A 20,019-nucleotide genomic window follows, 5' to 3' on the forward strand; every position below is an offset into this window, starting at 1 on the left:
CTGAGCTGAAAAATCACCCAGTGGAGAAAAACATCGTTCGCCTCTGCCCGCCACCCTTCACTCAGGGATCTTTGCAGATGTTTTTGAAAGGCGGGGTGGAGCGGGAGGGAAGAAACGGGGAGCTCTGTGAAAGGTGCGGCTTGTTTCTCTGGAAAGCACATGCCGCTGCAGATGGCTGCAAGAGAGACACCAACATGGCTGGCAGGCTGGAGAAACGTATTCTCACCCAGAGCCTGTGTGTGGTCCGGTGGCTGGGGAGGAGGGCTTGGAAGGGAGGGACCTGGCCTTGGCGTCCGCCGTGGTCATGGGCTCACTGTCTGTGGCTTCCCTCTCAGCCTGCGGCTCGTCTCTTACTGAGCAGAAGGACAATGACCTCCCTCACGGGGCGGTTGCAAGGCCCAGCCAGGCAGTAGGGCATGGAGCAGGCCTCAGCCAGATGGGCCGCGTTCAGCCATGTTGGGTCCCATTGGCCATCTGAGGCCATCTGCCAGCAGCCTGGTAAAACCTCCTCCGTGCCTGCCTCAGACGGCACATGTGGGGTGGGGAGAGGGGCTGGCGAGCACCTGCCGGGGGGCCCCGAAAAGCTGTGTTCAGGGCGTGGCAGGTCTAAGCTGCCCAAGCCAAGGTGACAAAGGATTCCTGTGAGAACCCCTCCCCGACCCTTTCTCTTGCAGACATGCTGTCCAAGGAACCTCCCTGGTGCGACGGCTCCAACTGCTACGAGTGCAGTGCCAAGTTCGGGGTCACAACAAGGAAGCACCACTGGTAATGGGGCTGGAAGCGTGGAAGCATAGGGTGGGAAGGGGTCTGCAAGACCGAGTCCAATCCCCTGCTCAGTGCAGGAAGCCTGGTTCCCAGGCAGTCTCCCATCCAAGTGCTAAGCAGGGCTGCCCTTGCTTCGCTTCCGAGATCGGATGAGATCAGGCAAGCAGCATTACTGGAGGGGTATCATAGACTCGTAGGGGTGGAAGGGGCCTCCAAGACCCTCGAGTCCAACCCCCTGCTCAGTGCAGGAAGCCTGGTTCCCAGGAGGTCTCCCATCCAAGTGCTAACCAGGGCTGACCCTGCTTTGCTTCCGAGATCAGACGAGATCTTTGCTCGACATCATAGACTCATCGGGTGCGAAGGGGCCTCCAAGACCCTCGAGGCCAACCCCCTGCTCAGTGCAGGCAGCCTGATTTCCCAGGCGGTCTCCCATCCAAGTGCTAACCAGGCTGCCCCTGCTTTGCTTCTCAGATCAGGCAAGATCAGGCAAGCAGCATTACTGGAAGGGTATCATAGGATCGTATGGGTGGAAGGGGCCTGCAAGAGCATCGAGTCCAACCCCCTGCTCAGTGCAGGAAGCCTGGTTCCCAGGCAGTCTCTCATCCAAGTGCTAAGCAGGGCTGACCCTGTTTCGCTTAGATCAGACAAGATCAGGCACATCCAGCCCTTTGCCCCATGGATTGCTCTGTCCTTGCCTTACCAGCTCACTTTGCTGTTGTGCTTGCCACAGAAGTGGCTTCCCCTCCTCTGCAGCCAGCGTAGTCATGCAGGCTACAGTGCTGGCCTGAAGCGCCACCAAGCGATGGCTTTATGCACAAGCGAACGAGGCTTGGTTTATTTGTAAGCAGTCCTTCCGAGGACTCATTGCCCCACGTTCTCAGCCCTTCTGCCCAGTTTGCTTGTGCAGGCTGCCCACTAGCCTGTCCGTTGTGTTTAAGGTGCAATGAAGGGTTAGGTCCCTGAAGGGTCCTGCTCCTAGCAGGTCCCTGCTCTTAAATAGGATAGAAAAATCCACTGCATGTGGGCTTCCAAAAACCACAAGCAATAGACAGTGAAGATTGTTGTTGTTGTTCAGTCGTTAAGTCGTGTCCGACTCTTCGTGACCCCATGGACCATAGCACGCCAGGCCTTCCTGTCCTCCGCTCTCTCCCAGAGTGTGCTCAGGTTGGACAGTGAAGATAGTGTTTGTTAATCTCTGTCTCCTTCTAACAGGCAGCTTGTAGCGTTTTTCTGGGGCCTGAACATAGCTGAGTGAATATTTTGTGCGGGTGAGCACTGTGGAAAGGGCAGAATTAACTGGGAAACATTCTGCACTGTAGCACCAAGGTTTCCGCAGTAAGAGACTGAGCCAGTGTGCTGGCTTGGGCCTGGTGCAGAGACCAGGCATGATCGCCCTCAGAGCTGTGGAGAGCCGATGGAGAACTGGGAGTGCTGGACTGGAAGCAAGTGTTTCGTCCCACTGGCATTCCCCTCCTGATCCCAAATCCACACGCCACCCTACACAGCGGGAGGACGCTTCATCCTGCATGCTGGGGTGGGGTGGGAACCTCTCTTGGAGCAGGGTATAAGGCCTGTATGGGCATGCATTACATGAGCTCGGCTGTGCGACCTTTGGGCCTGCATAAATATCTGGCTTAGAGCATCGAAGAGCTCCAGTGGTTACAAAGTAAGGAAAACGAGTCCCTTGAGACTTCGACATTCTTGTCTCATTCCTGTTGGGAAGCTGTAAGCAGTATCATGCCCCAAAGAGCTACTTTAGATCGAGGGGCCGCCAGCTCGGGGGCAGAACACGTGCTTTGCCTGCAGGGGAATCCTGGGTCAGCTTTCAGCGAAAGGGCTGTGGGAGGACATCTCCGCCTGAGACCCTGGAGGCAGTGGCCGTCGGTAGCAGGAGGGGGCGGGGGGGCAGCTGTCAGCTGGAGTTGTATGGAGACACCTTTGGGGGGGGGTTGCCTGAATTGGACATGTCCAGAGGAGGTTTTCTTTTACTTTGAGCAGCCCCCCCCCCCCCCGAGCCATCTCGTATCACAAGCTGCGTCTGACAGGAGGCTGCCGTTGGAGAAACGCAAGCCCAAATCTCTCTCGGGCACACGGAACCGGCCGGCCGGTCTTGGGTCCAGGCCAGGGCCTGTATTTTAAGCGGCGTTCGGAATGCCCTGCTGCCGCTTTGTGGAGAATGAGCGCAGGGAGGCTTCTGGCAGAAACGTCCTGCGATTCTCTGAGTAGATTTAAAAACAACTACGACGGCAACCTTGTCTCTCCCTAAACATTTCTCCGGAGGTTGGAAGCGGAGGAGAGACCGTGTGTCTGGTGCACTCAGGCAGAAGACGGCAAGCTGAATGTGCTTTTCTCTCTCTTCCGCCCCCCGCCCCCAAAATGTTCCTTGCAGCCGGCACTGTGGACGTCTGCTGTGCCACAGATGTTCCACCAAGGAGATCCCCATCATCAAGTTCGACTTGAACAAGCCCGTCCGGGTCTGCAACATATGCTTTGACGTCCTGACCCTGGGCGGAGTCTCCTAGCTGTCCACAAGAGGAGCGACGCACAGGCAGCGCCTTGCAGCAGCCTCCAGTGGGGACGGGGGGAGCGCGTACTTTGTCTTCCGGTTACAACGGACTCTGATCGACTGAAGGGACCACGCAAACGCTGTATTCCAGTATATATACATTTTTTTTGTATGAATGTTAATAGTTGTAATGATAGAAACTGGATTGGGAACAATTAAGGACAGTGGCAGAGCTAATGCATGCAAACAAACGCGATTTGGGTCGGGCCTTCTACTGACGTCAGTGCAGGGCATCGAAAAACGAGTTTGCGTTTGCTGATCATGTGACTAAACAGGTCTTGGTAGGCCGTGAAGCTGTGACTAGGCTGCTCGGAAGTCCTATCACATTGGTTCTTTTTTAAAATATCGTCAGCACTTAAGTTTCTGGGTAACTCCGTGTGATGATCTGCCCCTTTTGTTACCTTCCTGGAAAGAACATTCTGGTGTGTTCTCTCTCTCTCTAGCTTTGGCATAAAGCGGGCAACTGTACCATGCACAGTCACTGCCCCTTCCAAAAGAAATTATCTTCTTTATACAGGGTTTTGTTTAATGCATTGCTGAAGAGTGTTTTTTTATGTGGCCTTATGACAAAAGCTTTACAGCTTCTCCTGTTGAAAAGGAGCCTGAATGACAGCTCCCAGAGCCTTAGCCCCATCCCCAAATCCAATCAAGCCTCCTCAAAAGAAGAAGTAAAGCTCTGGGCTGATCCTCTAGTAACATATCAGTGACTTGGCAAATAGTCATATGTTTACGGTGACGCTGGGGGAAGGGGTAGAGGTGGGTATTGGAGAATCCGGTGCTGGAGCTACTGTGGTGTATTTGCTTAGATGATGACACGGGTGGGGTGCGGGAGCGACAGCACAGTGTCTGCCATGAAGGTGGTGATCCCTTTCGAGCTGCGTCTGCAAACCCTGGGTAGCCAAGGTGGCTTTGCACAGAGGCCTTCTCCAAGATAATCATGGTAATTTGGCCCCATCGAGGAGCTCTGTATCCAGTCCACACACGCTGATGTCTCTGTATTTCCAGGCCAGATATAAATGGCCTGTCTTCCGGTTGTTCCTCGCACACAACATGGGCATGGATGCACACACATTTTGCTCTGGGGCTGATAGCATTTTGTGTTATCTGTCCCACACCACAGTGGATCCCTCCAAAAGCAGACCCTTAAAACACAAGAGGCAGGTGCGTGCGACTGTGGTATAGCAAACAGAAGGTTCTGTTAGCGTCAAACCACCACATCCTTAAGCATAAAGCTTTTTGCCGTCTTAAAAACAAAACAAAACCCTGGAAGATGGACGTATTTAAGCCTTCCATTGTTGCTCCATGAATGAATCAGTTGGGATGTGTGTGTCTCTTAACCTTCAGTAACCACTACTTTTCAGTGTGTGTGTGTGTATGTGTAAGGGTGGGGGGAAAAGGGAAATACCATTCATAACTTCAGATCACATTCTTTCTCTTCTCTGGACCCCCTCTCCCAATTCTAGAATACTAATGTGTCCTGTAATGTTATATATGTAAAAAGAGCTGAAACCAGAGTGCTACTTTTTTTATATTTCTGTGATTTATAGGATATAATGGCTTTCTATGTTAGGTAAAATCCTGGGCGTGTGCAGTAAAAGACAACTTTTTTGTGGGGGAGAAACTCTTAAAAGGTTGATGTAAAATAGTACATTTCAAATTGGATTCCAGTTTGCTCCTTTGCCCTTCCAACTGCTGTCGGGGGAAAAACTAGAACTCTGCTCTCTCCAGTTATGTGGGGTGATGGATTCGGGGATACTGTCCTTTCCCCCCGTCTCCTCTGGGAATAATTCCTGTTCGAGTCTGTCTGCTCCCTGTGCACTTAACCTGTACCAGCACTGTCTCTCCACCTGAAAGACTAAGCTCTTTTGGGATGCCTTTTGGGGGATGCCTTTTGCAGTAGGCTTCTTGTGGGAGAACATGGCATTTCCCTTGGGAATAGTCTATGTTTATTGATTGTCTGTCCAAGGCAAGTTAAGACTTCACAAATGCGGGCTATTGGGCTTGACTCGATCTTGGTAATGCCACCTGAATCTGTTTATCTGTAACAGTTCCCTTTATAGATACACATTTCCTAAACTGGCTTTCTGTGCGTTTCACTAGCTGACTAATTGGGTAAAGCGGAATAACCCTTTCCGGGCTATAACTTTGTAGAAATGAATGACCATCAAGCTGCCCCCCAAATAAGCAGATAACCCACAGCGACAGGGAATGAGAATATGGAATTTCCTCATATGAGATGTGGCCCTCAGGCAGTACATTTTGGGGTTCTAGGTGGAGTTGGTTGGGTTGCACAAAAATACTCACTGTAAAGCACTTTTAATAAAACAATTAAGTCTGAGCCTACTCAACTGACTGGCCCCAAGTTTGTGTCACCAGAAAAATTACATTGCTGGTTAGCGCATGGATGTAATGCTTGAGGACATGATGCTTCACTTGCTTTTATGTAGTGGTAGCCTGTAAAATTGGCTGAGTTGCTGCAACATTAACTTTAATAGGCTAAATTCGTTGTTGCAAACTCCCTTTCTTGCAGGGGGTGAAAAATGACAGCTTTACAGAGGATCAAAGGTCCACAAAATTTCATCTTGCTGTAGCTTGCATTAGAACCTGATCAGTTGACTTGCTATGAAGTGGAACTCCTTAAAAGAGACTGATTTGGTGGGCATTTGGTGCCTGCAATTCTTGACTGTATTTTTCCAAGAAATCTGATAGGTAAAATTTTGTGAAATTTGTAATATGGAAGGTTGTTTAGCCATCTATTATGCCAATGTAGACTCCTTACTTCTTGAAACTTCATTTTAATCTTCAGGCTATTTTGTATTATGAAAAGTGACTGAAGATGCATTTTTTAAAAAGATGTGAGAATCATGACAAGGCCAACGTATAGCTGGGTATTTCCAGATGGAGCTGTAAGGATTTGGAGCACCGGCTGTGCTTGGCCTATGTTGGTCCCCTACCAGGGCATCATGGGTTTGTCTGGGGTTTGAAACTTTGCAGGCATTTTCTTGGGGAGGGTGGGAGGGAAGCTGCCCATCTTCTCTTAGAAAAGCGGTCTGGACCAGCCCCTAAGACTCCAGAAGCAATTCCAGAGTTCTGTGGGCAGCCTTCTCTTGCTCTTGGGCCTCTGCACAGCAAAGATCCCTCTTCCTAACTTTCGGGCCTTCAAGAGTTTTCCGTTTCCTTTCCCTATGCAAGACACCCCTCAAAATACTGAAAATCTGTACCTTTGTAAGCTGTGATGACAAAAGCCAATTTGAGAGGGTGTGTCTGTGTAGAGGGAATGTCTGCCCTTTGTTCCGTTCCACGTACCCAACTTGAGTCTTTGGGCAGTTTTCCTTCCCTGTTTGACTTGTACTGTGAACTAAAGAAGAAAACCCTTTGCTTTTGGTCAGCACATTTCTAAATCAGTTAAACAACAACAAAAATCAATTGTACTCTAGCATGAGTAGCAGCTTCTGAAGGTGCCCATTGCATGGAAAGAGATTAAATCCAGCTTCTTACCTTTTTGTAAGGTAATTTGTTTTGCTGAAAGGACAATACCAGAAGTAGAGCAACTACTGCGGCCCCCCCTGGTATTCCAGGGATGGTATTCCATGGTATTCCATCAAGATGGTATTCCATCAAGGTCCCTTGGCTACAGCTGCTGCTCCCTTCACATTTCAATTTTGCCTCTGACTTTGTAATCAAAGTGGGCGTTTTACTTCACAATTACTTCACTTCCATGATCCACTATGCCAAAGCTATTCTGCCCCTGCCCCCTTTGCTGCCGTATCTTGCGCTAGACAGACTTTCCGTTTCTGCAGAAGAAAGGCTACTGTTAGGCAGCTGTCGGTCTGTGTCATGCCTTCGTGGGCTGCTGGTGCCAAAGGCCTGACCTGAGTCTTGCTGAAACCAGACTTGTGAATGCTTAGATGCATGTGTGATCTTGAGATGCCACATTCTGGTGGAGCGAGCGTGCTTTTACGAGTTCGAAAGAGTACGGTCCTTTTGGCAACCCCCATGAGCGATCGTGAGCCTGCTGTAGTTACTCATCAGTTGGTGGTTGTTTTTTAAAGGGGTTATGAATTGGCCTGCAGAAGTGATCCCTGGAGGTTAAGAATCAACTCAGCTGGGCAGGAGAGCCCAGGATCTGGAGCTTACACTGATATGGCTTATAAAACCAGGACACCTCCACCCTTCTTCATATAGCTTATAGCTTGCTCCCCTCCCTCTCGCAGAGATTCAGCCTAGGTTAACGTGAGGTTTTTGGTGCACTCTTGACTTGCTTCACGTATTGGGATACTAACAAAGGATTAACATCGTTTTGCAAAATAGATGTCTAAGCTTTGCTTGTAAAAGGGATGGCTTGCACAGCCTTCCACACAACACAGAAATCTTCCCTGGACTTGGTTCTCACCAATGGCAGCTGAGGTGATATACCTGCCTGGGCTGTACAGCCAGATGGCAGGTGAAAGCTCATGGGATGGAATGCTTCCCCATATACAATAAGATTTCCCTAGCACAGGGCTGGGGAACCAGTGCCCTGGAGAGGCCTTAGGATTACAACTCGCATCAGCCACAGCCAGCATGGCTAAGGGCCTGATGATGGGAAATGTAGTCCAATACATCTAGAAGGCCGCAGCTACGAGGGAGGAGTTCTTGCCTAGCCGTCCACCCCATGGGCTAGCTTGCTTTGTGCAGGGTTTGTTTATGGGGGAACAGTCCTGTCACATGAGTCCGTATTTCCTACCTGGAGTGATACAGCCACACGCCTGTCTTTGAGAACCAGGTTCTAGTCTTAGAACTGGTGTTTCTGTCGTTTTATTGCCCCTCCTGGCAGTGGATTTATCCTGGAGTGGGTTTATTGCGGTAACGGGGCCTGTCATTCCAGATGCTCTGGGGCCGGCTGAAAAAGCAAGCGGAGTCTTGAGTGAATCACTGGGAGTTTTTTTTAATTATTATTCTGCAACACTTCCTCTGAAGTCCTTGGAAAGCCATGTATTTTTCCAATATTTATATGCCTATGTGTAACTTCTTGTAATAAAGAAACCTAATTGAATTAGATGGCATCAGTGAGTTCATGGCTGTAGAAGAATTCATATCAGAACGTTGTTGATGCTATCTTGTAATTGCTTTTTTTTTTTGGGCAAGGTAGGATGTGAGGATCCAGACCTTTCCTCCAACAGGACACTTTGAGCTTCAGGCTCTTAACCGAAAATTAATGCAAATCCTGGTTTGGCGTGGTATCTGAATCAAGCCACTCTCTAGCTACAAGAAAGCACTGTGGATTACACCAAATGGTGATGAGCAGTTAAATTTGCTAAATAGGAAGGCGGAATCAAGAGGAAAATGGTAGGATCAGTCATGATTTGAGCTCCTAATGATACAAACAGTGGTTTAAACCTGCTTGTCTGCTTTTGTTTTCTAATTGCTCAAAGGTGAGAAGGGACCATCTGAGGCAGAACCATCGGCATAAACTGTGGTTTGCCAATTTGGACATCTGACCAAACCATGGTTTGCAAAGCTCTTTCAAACTATGGTTTCAGGTTCTACTTCACTGCTCGATTGCAAACCGTGGTTTGCAAATTCAGACATCGTGCCAAATCATAAAGTCTCCTTGAACAGGGCTTGATCTAGTGCATGCCAGACCGACACACACACAAGCGGAGGAGTGTGAGCTGGCTCATTCTTTCAAAGCACACCAGTCAGCAAGTGGGTGGCACCCTTCATATTCTTGCAAGTTGGGATTGTCCAGGTATCCCCCGTCGCTGCCCAGTTGCCCTTCTGTCTTCACGCACACACAGTGGCTGTGACTGGATCCTGGTTCATACAGCTTCCTGGGGACACCGCTCCAGTCTCTGTTAACTCCCCCACTGCAAACATTCAAAGAAAATAAATGAATGCAACATAGGAGAGATCTACACAAATTGCACGGGTATGTTCAATGTATCTATATTGCCAGCATAGCACGTAGCCGCAAATTGAGCTAACGTTTACAGCTAGTTATGGTTGCAAAGACATTTCCAAATCCTACCAGTGCCCTTGAGCAAAGCTGGAACAGCATTTGATTATTCTCTGGAGCGGGCATTGCCTTAAGTACTGAGATGAGTACTTCATCCAGACCTATATACAGGGCTAAGTATATAGCCTGTGACTTTGCAGAATTGCAGAAGAGGGGAAGAATATGTTGGTCAGCCTTCACAAAGGCCTAAAGGGCAGCCCAGTCATCCATGCCTTGTACCCCCACGTTTAGACTACTGCAATACGCTCTACATGGGCCTACCCCTGAAGACTGTCTGATTCAAAATGTGGAAGCTACGCTGCTAACTGGTACATGGTATCAGGACCATATTACACCTGTCGCTTTCTAGGCATCATTCAAGATGTTGCTTTTAACTTTAAAAGCCCTAAATAGCTTAGGACCAGGCTATCTAAGGGATTGCCTGCCTCACTGTGAACCTGCCCAAATACTAAGATCTGCAGGAGAGGCCCTTTTGAGGACACCGTGACCCACAGAGGCCTGTTTCTTGGGCTTTCTCCTGTGTTGCCCCAAAACTATGGAATGCACCCCCTCAAGCACTATGCATGGCTGCCATCCTTTTGACCTTTAGAAAGGGCGCGAAGACGCATCTTTTCAATTTAGCCTTTTAAAATGTGTCATTTGAAAGCTTTCACTGTTCTTGTTTTAAGGTTTGATTGCTTTAAGTTGTACACCACCTTGGTGGCTTTTTAGCAGATAAGGTAACATATAAATGTGAATAAATAAATCAGGCCTGAAGGTCTCCATCATAAGAACATCAGAAGAGCCCTGCTGGATCAGACCAAGGGTCCATCTAGGCCAGCATTCTGTTCACGCAGTAGCCAACCAGCTGTTGACCAGGAACCCACAAGCAGGGCATGAGCGTAACAGCACCCTCCCACCCATGTTCCCCAGCAACTGGTGTACACAGGCATGCTGCCTCTGATACTGGAGGGAGTATTCAGCCATCGGGGCTAGCAGCCATAGATGGCCTTCTCCTGCAGGAATTTGTCCCCCTTTTACAGTGGCCATCACTACGTCTTGTAGTAGCGAATTCCATAGCTTAACTAGGCGCTGTGTGAAGGATCGACAACTTGTAGGCCCAGACACCTTAAGGACTATGAATTCCATGAGCCCTGGGCTGCATAGCCAGGGATGTAGGTCAAAATAGATGGAGGGGAAGACGTTGCCCACCCCTGGGCGCCATGGATCCAAACCCTGGTTTCCCGCAGATGCGAACCCACAAGCCATGCATGAAGGAAACCGCCCTTCTCCATCCAGCACTCCAGATATCTCATGGAGTGTAAAGGCTGGTGAGGTTACCTATCCCAGGTAAGCCCCCCAAAAGAGAGAAACATCTCAGGATGCAAAGATTTTATTCATGGAAAGTTGTAATAGTAATGGTAAAGAAAGCCAACACATAACAATTATGCATACAATTTAACTGCACACTAGGCTTGTGTGCAGTGTGGAATGGTGCATAATTTTTTATGTTCAATTCTATGCACAGACCTTTTTGCAGTGTACCTTGCAATACATTTTTAAAAAATTATACCGTATTATGTGTTGTCCTTTTTTTACCATTACCGTTACAGCCCCTTGAAGAAGGCCTCAAACTGAGACACCAAAATGCATCTGCCTTTTCATTAATAAGATCTTTGCATCCTGAAATGTTTCTCTCCTTTTTTGTGTTGGGGCTCAGAGTCATCACCCCCGTCTTGTACTCAATTTTTTGGGCAGATTACTTTGTCTTTTGCCATGCCAGCGATGGCAGCCATTTTGCGGTGGGGCCAAGGACAATTTCTCAAACTGCCCCCCCAATATTTTTTTAATTACATTTTTATACTGCCCAATAACTGAGGCTCTCTGGGCAGTGCACAATTAAAACTCTAGAATACAAGACATAAAACTTTTAAAACTGTAAATGTACCACGTAAAACCAAGGTAAAACCCAGCAAAAGCCTGTGTGAAAAGGTGCATGTTCAGTAGGTGTTTAAAAGGTGTCATGTTTTCTGCCTCCCAAACTGCACGAGGGAGGGTTTTCCAGTTCTTTAACACAGGTGTGATGTGAGCATAGCCCATGGCCTAGAAAGGTTGCCTACCCCTGATCTTTAGGGTCCTGGATTTCCCACCCCTGTCCAAGGCCCACCTAGTCCAGCAGTCTGTTTTGCACAAACAAACCGCTGGGAAACCCACAAGCAGAAAATAAAGGCAAGAGCCCTCCCTGCCACTGGTCTTCAGCATTAAGTTCCCTCTGAACACGGAGGTTCCGTTTAGCTACTACGACTGATTTTTACTGAATTTATATACTATTCATAACAAATCACAGAGTGGCTTATAAATCAAAGTAAAAATGCAGAGCACATGCACTAATAGAACACTGCTGTTAAAATGCTTGGGTGTTCATCAAATCCAGCCTGCGGTGAGATAACAAATACCATACAACCGTCCAGCAAGAGAAGTTTTTAGCGGTGGATTTACCTAACCCCCCTTTAAAGCCCTTGAACTCAGGGCAAACCTAGGCCACTTCCTGCGGCAGTGAATTCCAGAGATTAAATTATGCATTTCGTGAATTAGTACCACTATTATTTTGTCTGTTCTGTAATCTATTTCCCATCCGTTTTACTGGGGGAAATACATGTACAACTGCACTGTGTGCACATTTCTGGTATTCAACTCAGAAACTTAGCTTTCATTTTTTTTAATAAAAAGGTTCTAGCCCTTATGTGAAGAGCTGTCTGAAAGATGGACCATGCCTTCTCAAACGTCAGAGGCCAAAAAGGGGAGTGGGTTGGACTCCAATGCCCCCTATAGCAACCCCCAGCTAGCACAAACAGTAAATCACCTCCTGTCAACACTGAATAGGTCACAATACTGAGAACCAGCCTTCAACCATGCTGGATTGACCATGACACCAAGAGGACTGGTTCATCCTCCTGTCACAAAACTGGACGTCTCGGTGAACCACCACAGACCCAGCCAGCTGCCACTTCACCCCTCTTCTGTTGACCCCACCAGCTGTATGGAGACCGTACCTCTGCTTGGAACACCAGACCCGGCTCCCTCCGGTTGAGCGCCATTCCGAGTTGCAAGGTGGAAATCGCCTCTTTTGCTCCTGCTCTTGGGCCTGCAACCGCTGCCCTTCTTTGATGAGCGCTCGAGCCTGTTGCAGAGTTTCCGTAGGCGCCCCGTTCGGGTGGTAGAATCGCCCAGCCACTTTGCCTTTTGAAGAGTGGAGAAAACACACACCCGTCATCACGCAACCTCTCCACGGCTCCCCAAATCATCCCACCAACCTCCTTCCAAGTCATACCCTCTGTCAGAGGCCCGTGGCTATGTTAGCTCTTCAAAACCAGCAGCAATTAATTACTTGGAGACCTGAGAAGGAACAAAACATTTATTTCCTACCCACACAGCCCCAAATTTGTCTGTTCCTTGTGGGGGGGGGGGGCAGCGGATCAGAACCAAATGGGTTGCAACTCCTTCGTAGACCTGCCCAGGCCACAGCACCTCGATTCAGACATCAAGCCAAACCATGGTTTGATCTTCAACATTCAACTGGCAAAACATAGTTTGGATCTGCTTGTCTGCTTTTGTTTTCTATCCCCTCAACTTCACAAGTTCTTATCTATCTCCAGGATGCAGCAGCCTAACTATGGTTTGTAATCACACCATGGTATGCATTTCCATACAAACCCTCTCTGAACCATGGTTTCCTATTTCCTTGTCGGAACCATGGTTTGTTGGTTCCAACATCACGCCCAACCATGGTTAAGCTTCCTTAACCATTGTTAGTTTTGATGTCTGAAATGAACAGTCATCTCCTGGCTGGGTCATAGAATTACAGAATCATAGAATAGTAGGGTTGGAAGGGGCCTACAAGACCCTCGAGTCCAACCCCCTGCTCAATGCAGGAATCCAAGTCAGAGCATCCCTGACAGATGGCTGTCCAGCCTCATCTTGAATGCCTCCAGTGTGGGAGAGCCCACCGCCTCCCTAGGGAACGGGTTCCATTGTTGTCTTGCTCTAACAGTCAGGAAGTTTTTCCTGATGTTCAGCCGGAATCTGGCTTCCTATAACTTGAGCCCATGAGTCCTACAGTCTGGGATGATCGAGAAGAGATCGTGGCCTTCCTCCTGTGACAGCCTTTGAAGTACTTGAAAAGCGCTATCATATCTCCCCTCAGTCTTCTCTTCTTGTATTAAAGAGATCTGTTGGCAGCATGTAAGAACGTTTGCCTATTGGCTGATTTCTAACCTTCTGCTTTTCTAGGTACCAACCTGAGATCAAACCTAAGTGAGCCATGGCCAAGAGATGTTTGGTGCTTTCTGCACAGCTGTCTTCCAAATGAAAACACAGCTACGCTAACATGTGTCAGGGTTGCGATCTCTTTTACCTATGGGAATGACTGGAGTTGGTGGATCTCAATTAACATTCAGATGAAGAAGCAATAAGCAAGTCTGCAAAGATCCCAGCGACCTGTTTACCTTGACTCCCAAAAAGTCAATGCTAGCGCCAGATAACTGGAATACATTTTCTTTAGCAATTTGTAGGACTGGCAGTTCAATGTCTCTTGGTAGTGTTGGTGATTCTTCCCATCCAAATTCTAAAAAGTAAACCTTTTTCAGGTGTAAGAATAAAGCAGGCTGTAAATAAGTCAGGCATGGATAACTTGTGGCCATCCTGATGTTTTGACCGACAGTTCCCATCACCCTGAGCTACCATAGCTAATGGTGAAGGCTGATGGGCTAAAACATCTGGAGGGCCACAAATTCCTCATCGCTGAAGCAAGTTCTTCAGCAAGTTGGCTTGGGGAGACAACATCTTCTTGCATTCCCCATTACAGCCCCAGAGGCTGGCAGCTACCATTTTACTGCTGCTTTCTTTGCCCTGAATCCAGCTGGGCAGAGAGTCTCAAAGAAAACGGCAAGACAGGCCTGTTTTGAGTTGGCTTCCGGGACCGATGAAGCCTTTGAGTCGGTGCAGAAGAGCTTTTAATGGTATTTTCATGTCCCCCATCCTACGTCTTTGGGATGGAGCCAGCCATTAGGTCCTCAATTTAAATTAATTCAGGAATAGAAGGCTGCTGGAAAAACTCTGCTCCACCTGGCCCTGCAAGGTCAGCCATGCAAGGCTGTGGTGATCGCACCCCATCCCGGCTGCACGGATGGGGGAATAAAAACAGAATAGGCCGAGACACATTGCGTTGCCCGCCAGGGGGGACCCACAGTACAGAGGTCCCGCCATTCACAGTGATGACATGTATTTCGCTCATAACCCTGGCGTGGCGATTGCCTTGACGCCACTGTTTGCCACGTACCAATGCACACGTAATTCTTACTGTAGAAGGAAAGCCAGTTCTGGATGGTTAGCATTTCCGATGGCGATAATCCTGAAATATCATCCACCAGTCCCACTGGGGTGAAGTCACCTGTCGCAAAAGCTCTGGTGGCATCTTTTCCTGAGGAAGCAACATATTCAGAGCTCAGGGGGTTTGTCAGCCAATGGCACACACGTGTAGCATCACTAGGGACAGCTTAATTGTGCAATGATATCACCCCACATCCAGTAAGAGGCCAAACCTTGAGAGATCTCCTGTGAAACAACTAGGGCTGTTGTTCGATTAAGAGCGCAATCCTATGCATGTTTAGACAGAAAAAAAGTCCTACAATTCCCAGCATTCCCCAGCCAGCTGGCTGGGGAATGCTGGGAATTGTAGGACTTTTTTTCTGTCTAAACATGCATAAGATTGCACCTTAGAGAAGTCATTCAAACTTCCTACCATCAATCATTTTAAATCTGAAGAAATCACGTCTACAACAGTACATTTGGAAAGGAAACAAAATGATCAAGCTCAAATAATAAAAACCGTGGAGAAGGAAACATTAGAAATAGTAATACAAAAAGCTTCCAAAGAAAGGAATAAAAGAATTAGGGAGCAAAGAGCAAGCTTGTCCATTACAGTTGGATTAGCATTTTCCAGATGAGGCTTTTATTGTGCAATGGCCTTGCCTTGTTCATGGAATTTTATGGGGGGTCCAGAGACAATATCTTTCATTTGTAACCTTCACGTGTTTCCCTACCGCTGCTTCTTTTTTCTTACCACAAAAAAAACCTGTTGTGGAGGGAAAGACTGAATCACTAACTGATCGGTAGTTAGTGAACGGTAGTGTTGGAAGCCCTCTCTCTGGAAGCAAGCGGAGAGAGAAGAGGGAAGGCCTCCCCTAAGATGGTTCCTGCAACCACTGATCTCTATACAAATGTGCTTTAATTAATGGCGCGTGTGTTTTTAAGTTACAGCCAGCAGCCTCGTTAACCGGAGACACGGTTTCAATCAATTAAAAGGCTTCTAGCGATTTATCGGATCAATAAATACAGCTTTATTCACAGCAATTTGGTATTAGACCAGGGGTGGACAACTTGTGGCCTTCCAGATGTTCAGGCCTACAACTCCCACCAGCCTTAGCCAGCCTATCACGGGGAAGGATGCTGGGAGTTGTAGGCCACAAGCTGTTCATCCCTGTAGTAGGGCGATAAATGGTACGTAGGCTATTCATCGCCTGGGCAGCGCTCCCTTTGGGCCAGGGCCAGCCCTACCATTAGGCAGAGTGAGGCAGTCGCCTCAGGCTGCAGATGCTGGGATGTGGCAGGCAAGTGTTGGAGGAGAGAGCTGCAGGCCACAGGACCTGCCCTACGTCCCCTAAGCTAGGTTAGCAAGTTGGGCTCAGGCATTTAACAGTGTAGGATGCTCCCTTATACTGAACGAGGCCCTTTGTCCACCTAGCCCAGTATTGTTGACACTGACCGGCAGCGGCTCTCCAGGGTTTCAGGCGGGATTCTTTCCCAGCACTATCTGGAGATGCCGAGGACCGAACCTGGGATGCTCTGCATGCAAAACGTGCGGACTACCATTGAGCTACAGTCCTTCCCATAAAAATCGAAGTAAGATTCTAGTCCATATGTTTCTGAAGAAAGGGCTGATTTAAATAGGAACCTGCCTTATACCAAATCCATCTAGCTCAGTACTGTGTTATACCCTGGGGTTATCTTCCATCAGAACTCTACATGGACATTACGGCTTTCTGATCCAGTCTTGGAGCTCCTAGCCAGTATCTCTCGGGTACCTTCCCCATCTCAGGGTGTCAGGAAGGAATTTCCCTGCCCTGTCTGAAGCTGCTAGGGATCGAACCTGCGACTTCCGCGCGCAAAGCAAGGCCTGACCCACGGCCCCTTGAGCTCTGACTGGCCACCCTTGGAAACAGGATAGTGGGTCAGATGGGCCTTTGGTCTGATCCAACAGGACTCTTCCCGTGTGTCCTCATAGAATCACAGAATAGTAGGGTCGGAAGGGGCCCACAAGGCCATCGAGTCCAACCCCCTGCTCAGTGCAGGAATCCGGGTCAGAGCATCCCTGACAGGTGGCTGTCCAGCCTCACAGAATCATAGAATAGTAGGGTCGGAAGGGGCCCACAAGGCCATCAAGTCCAACCCCTGCTCAGTGCAGGAGTCCAAGCCAAAGCATCCCTGACAGGTGGCTGCCCAGCCCCGTCTTGAACGCCTCCAGTGTGGGAGAGCCCACCGCCTCCCTAGGTCATGGGTGCCATTGCCGTCTTGCTCGCCCCCTCACACCTATTTGCATATCCAGCACCCAACCCAGCGGAGCAGGGAAAGGGGCCGAGGGCTGCTGCGGGCGAGAGGCGGGGCTCAGGAAGGGTCCCTAGAGGGATAGGGCCGCAGGTACCGGAGAAGAAGCTGTAAGCACCCCCTGGCCCGTAATGCCTGCGTCCCCGCTGCACATCGAAGACCCGTCCCAGCACGGCCAGGCAAAGACCAGCGCTCTCCTCCGCCCCCGCGCAGCGTGCCAGCTCGGCGGCGCTCAGCACCGGCCCCGCACCCCGGTTCCGCCCCGGCGCCAGCCGGGGATCGAACCCGCGGCGCCACAGCCAGGCGGCCGCGCAGCCCAGCGCCAGAGCGGCGAGCGCCCGGCGCAGCATGACGTGAGGCGCGGCTCGGGCGGCTTCGCGTGGGCGGAGCCGAGGCTGCCAGCGCGCAAGATGCCGCGGGCGGAGCCACTGCGGGCGTCACGCGGCGGGGCTCCCTGGGCGCTCATTGGCCAGCGTTTCCAGGGCGGCCTGCGGGCAGGCTTCCCCCGCCCCGCTCTTTTTACGACAGCGCGCCCATAGAGACAAAAACATTTTAAAAAGGGTAGAGTGACATCGGCGCAGGACTTCGGGATTAAAAGTGCAATCTTGGTCCTACTTGACTTTCGCCAGAAATGTTCCTTGAATCGGGCGGGGGGCGGGGGGCGGGGGGCGGGGGGGGCTGGTTTTTAAATTGCTGCGCCTCGCAAGGAAAATGAAGACGGTGGGAAGCAGAAGATGCATGTGCATGTTAGCTTGCGCGAGCCGTCCGGACAGCTTCTGCTCTGGGGCGGTATAGAAACGTAGCAGAAGTGCCACGAATAAGAATTTTGTTGTTGTTCAGTCGTTCAGTCGTGTCCGGCTCTTCGTGACCCCGTGGACCGTAGCACGCCAGGCCTTCCTGTCCTGCGCTCTCTCCCGGAGCGTGCTCAAGTTCATATTCATTGCATCCGTGATGCTATCTAGCCATCGCATCCTCTGCCGTCCCCTTCTCCTTTGGCCTTCAGTCTTTCCCAGCATCAGGGTCTTTTCCAGGGAGTTTTCTCTCCGCATTAGGTGGCCAAAATATTTGAGCTTCAGCTTCAGAATCTGTCCTTCCAATGAGCAGTCGGGGTTGATTTCCTTTAGGATTGACTGGTTTGACCTCCTTGCAGTCCAGGGGACTCGCAAGAGTCTTCTCCAGCACCACGGTTCGAAAGCATCGATTCTTCGGCGCTCAGCCTTCCTTATAGTCCAGCTCTCACAGCCATACATCACTACTGGGAAAACCATAGCTTTGATTAGACGGACCTTTGTCGGCAAGGTGATGTCTCTGCTTCTCACTATGCTGTCTAGGTTTGCCATAGCTTTCCTCCCAAGGAGCAAGCGTCTTTTCATTTCATGGCTACAGTCACCGTCTGCGGTGATCTTGGAGCCCAAGAAAGTAAAATCTGTCACTGCTTCCATTTCTTCCCCTTCTACATGCCAGGCAGTGATGGGGCCAGATGCCATGATCTTCATTTTTTTAATGTTGAGTTTCAGACCAGCTTTTGCACTCTCCTCTTTCACCCTCAACAAGAGGCTCTTGAGATCCTCTTCGCTTTCTGCCATTAGGGTGGTACCGTCTGCGTATCTGAGCTTGTTGATACTTCTCCCGGCAGTCTTAATTCCGACCTGTGATTCATCCAACCCGGCGTTTCTCATGATGTTGTTGTCGTTCAGTCGTGTCCGACTCTTCGTGACCCCATGGACCATAGCACACCAGGGCTTCCTGTCTGGCGCTCTCTCCCGCAGCGTGCTCAAGTCCATATTCATTGCATCGGTGATGCTATCCAGCCATCTCATCCTCTGCCATCCCCTTCTCCTTTTGCCTTCAGTCTTTCCCAGCATCAGGGTCTTTTCCAGGGAGTTTTCTCTTCGCATTAGGTGGCCGAAAATATTTGAGCTTCAGCTTCAGTATCTGTCCTTCCAATGAGCACTCAGGGTTGGTTTCCTTTAGGATGGACTGATTTGACCTCCTTGCAGCCCAGGGGACTCGTCAGAGTCTCCTCCAGCACCGCAGTTCGAAAGCAACGAATAAGAATACCTTTTTTCTTTCTAGCCCTGCAGAAGGAAGAACGTCCCGTAGAAAGCAATGCAGCGTGAGGAATTTTAGCCGTAGCTGTGATGGGGGGGTAGCCAAAGGTAGCTGCAAAATCCGAAGCTCCTACCTCAGGTCTTGCGAAGAGAAAACTCCCTGGAAAAGACCCTGATGCTGGGAAAGACTGTAGGCGAAAGGAGAAGGGGACGGCAGAGGATGAGATGGCTAGATAGCATCACTGATGCAATGGATATGGACTTGAGCACGCTCCGGGAGAGAGCGCAGGACAGGAAGGCCTGGCCTGCTATGGTCCATGGGGTCACAAAGAGTCGGACACGACTGAACGACCACCACCACCTCGGGTCTAATTTCATGTGAAACGTGATTTTCTCCAGTGTTTAGACATTTAAAAGTGCAATGTGCGTGGATGCATGTCACTGAATGCAGAAGAGCAGCCTAGCCCAATCTGGTGCTGTTCGGATGCGTTGGACTTCATAAGAACATAGGAAGAGCCCTGCTGGATCAGACCAAGGGTCCATCTAGTCCAGCATTCCGTTCACACAGGGGCCAACCAGCTGTCGACCAGGAACCCACAAGCAGGGCGTGAGTGCAACAGCACCCTCCCGCCTATGTTCCCCAGCAACTGGTGTATGTAAGCATACCGTCCCTGATACCGGAGGTGGCGCATAGCCATCAGGACTAGCAGTCATTGGTAACCTTCCCGTCCAGGCATTTGTCTAATCCGCTTTTAAAGTCACCCAAATGGGTGGCCACCACGAGTTCCATAGTTTGACTCTGCGCTGTGTGAAGATGTCCTTCCTTTGATCTGTCCTGAATCTGCCACCCATCAGCTTCATGGGATGACCCCGCTGGGTTCTAGTATTTTGAGAGAGGGTGAAAAATGTCTCCCTGTCCACATTCTCCACACCAGGCATCATTTTGTGCCCCTCTCTCATGCCTCCCCTGACCCGCCTTTTTTCCAGGCTAAACCATC

At 49.7% G+C, this 20,019-nt stretch overlaps 2 protein-coding genes across 3 annotated transcripts in view; one reads left to right on the forward strand and one right to left on the reverse strand.

Annotated features, from left to right (window-relative positions):
* ANKFY1 (ankyrin repeat and FYVE domain containing 1) overlaps positions 1-8,366 on the forward strand; it is a 75,399-nt gene extending 67,033 nt beyond the window's left edge. The window contains exons 24-25 of the mRNA XM_084822774.1: positions 675-765; positions 3,155-8,366. Coding sequence (XP_084678900.1) covers positions 675-765; positions 3,155-3,287 — 224 coding nt within the window. The 3' untranslated portion in view covers positions 3,288-8,366. The remainder of the gene's footprint in view (positions 1-674; positions 766-3,154) is intronic.
* On the reverse strand, positions 6,188-17,355 carry CYB5D2 (cytochrome b5 domain containing 2). Of its 2 annotated transcripts, none has more exons than XM_084822776.1 (4): positions 17,068-17,355; positions 14,668-14,787; positions 12,362-12,548; positions 6,188-9,180 (listed from the first exon to the last, which is right to left on the reverse strand). In XM_084822776.1, the coding sequence occupies exons 1-4, from the start codon at positions 17,318-17,320 to the stop codon at positions 8,991-8,993; spliced, it is 750 nt and encodes a 249-aa protein (XP_084678902.1). In that variant the 5' UTR covers positions 17,321-17,355; the 3' UTR covers positions 6,188-8,990. The 2 variants fall into 2 exon arrangements, with proteins under 2 accessions (XP_084678902.1, XP_084678901.1); XM_084822775.1 differs by having other exon boundaries at positions 14,647-14,787.
* Between the last annotated feature and the right edge of the window lie 2,664 nt (positions 17,356-20,019).

The sequence above is a fragment of the Heloderma suspectum genome, chromosome 16 (assembly GCF_057233095.1).
Source record: "Heloderma suspectum isolate Gila_16-S chromosome 16, 16-S_ref, whole genome shotgun sequence".
In the NCBI taxonomy this organism is placed as follows: domain Eukaryota; kingdom Metazoa; phylum Chordata; class Lepidosauria; order Squamata; family Helodermatidae; genus Heloderma; species Heloderma suspectum.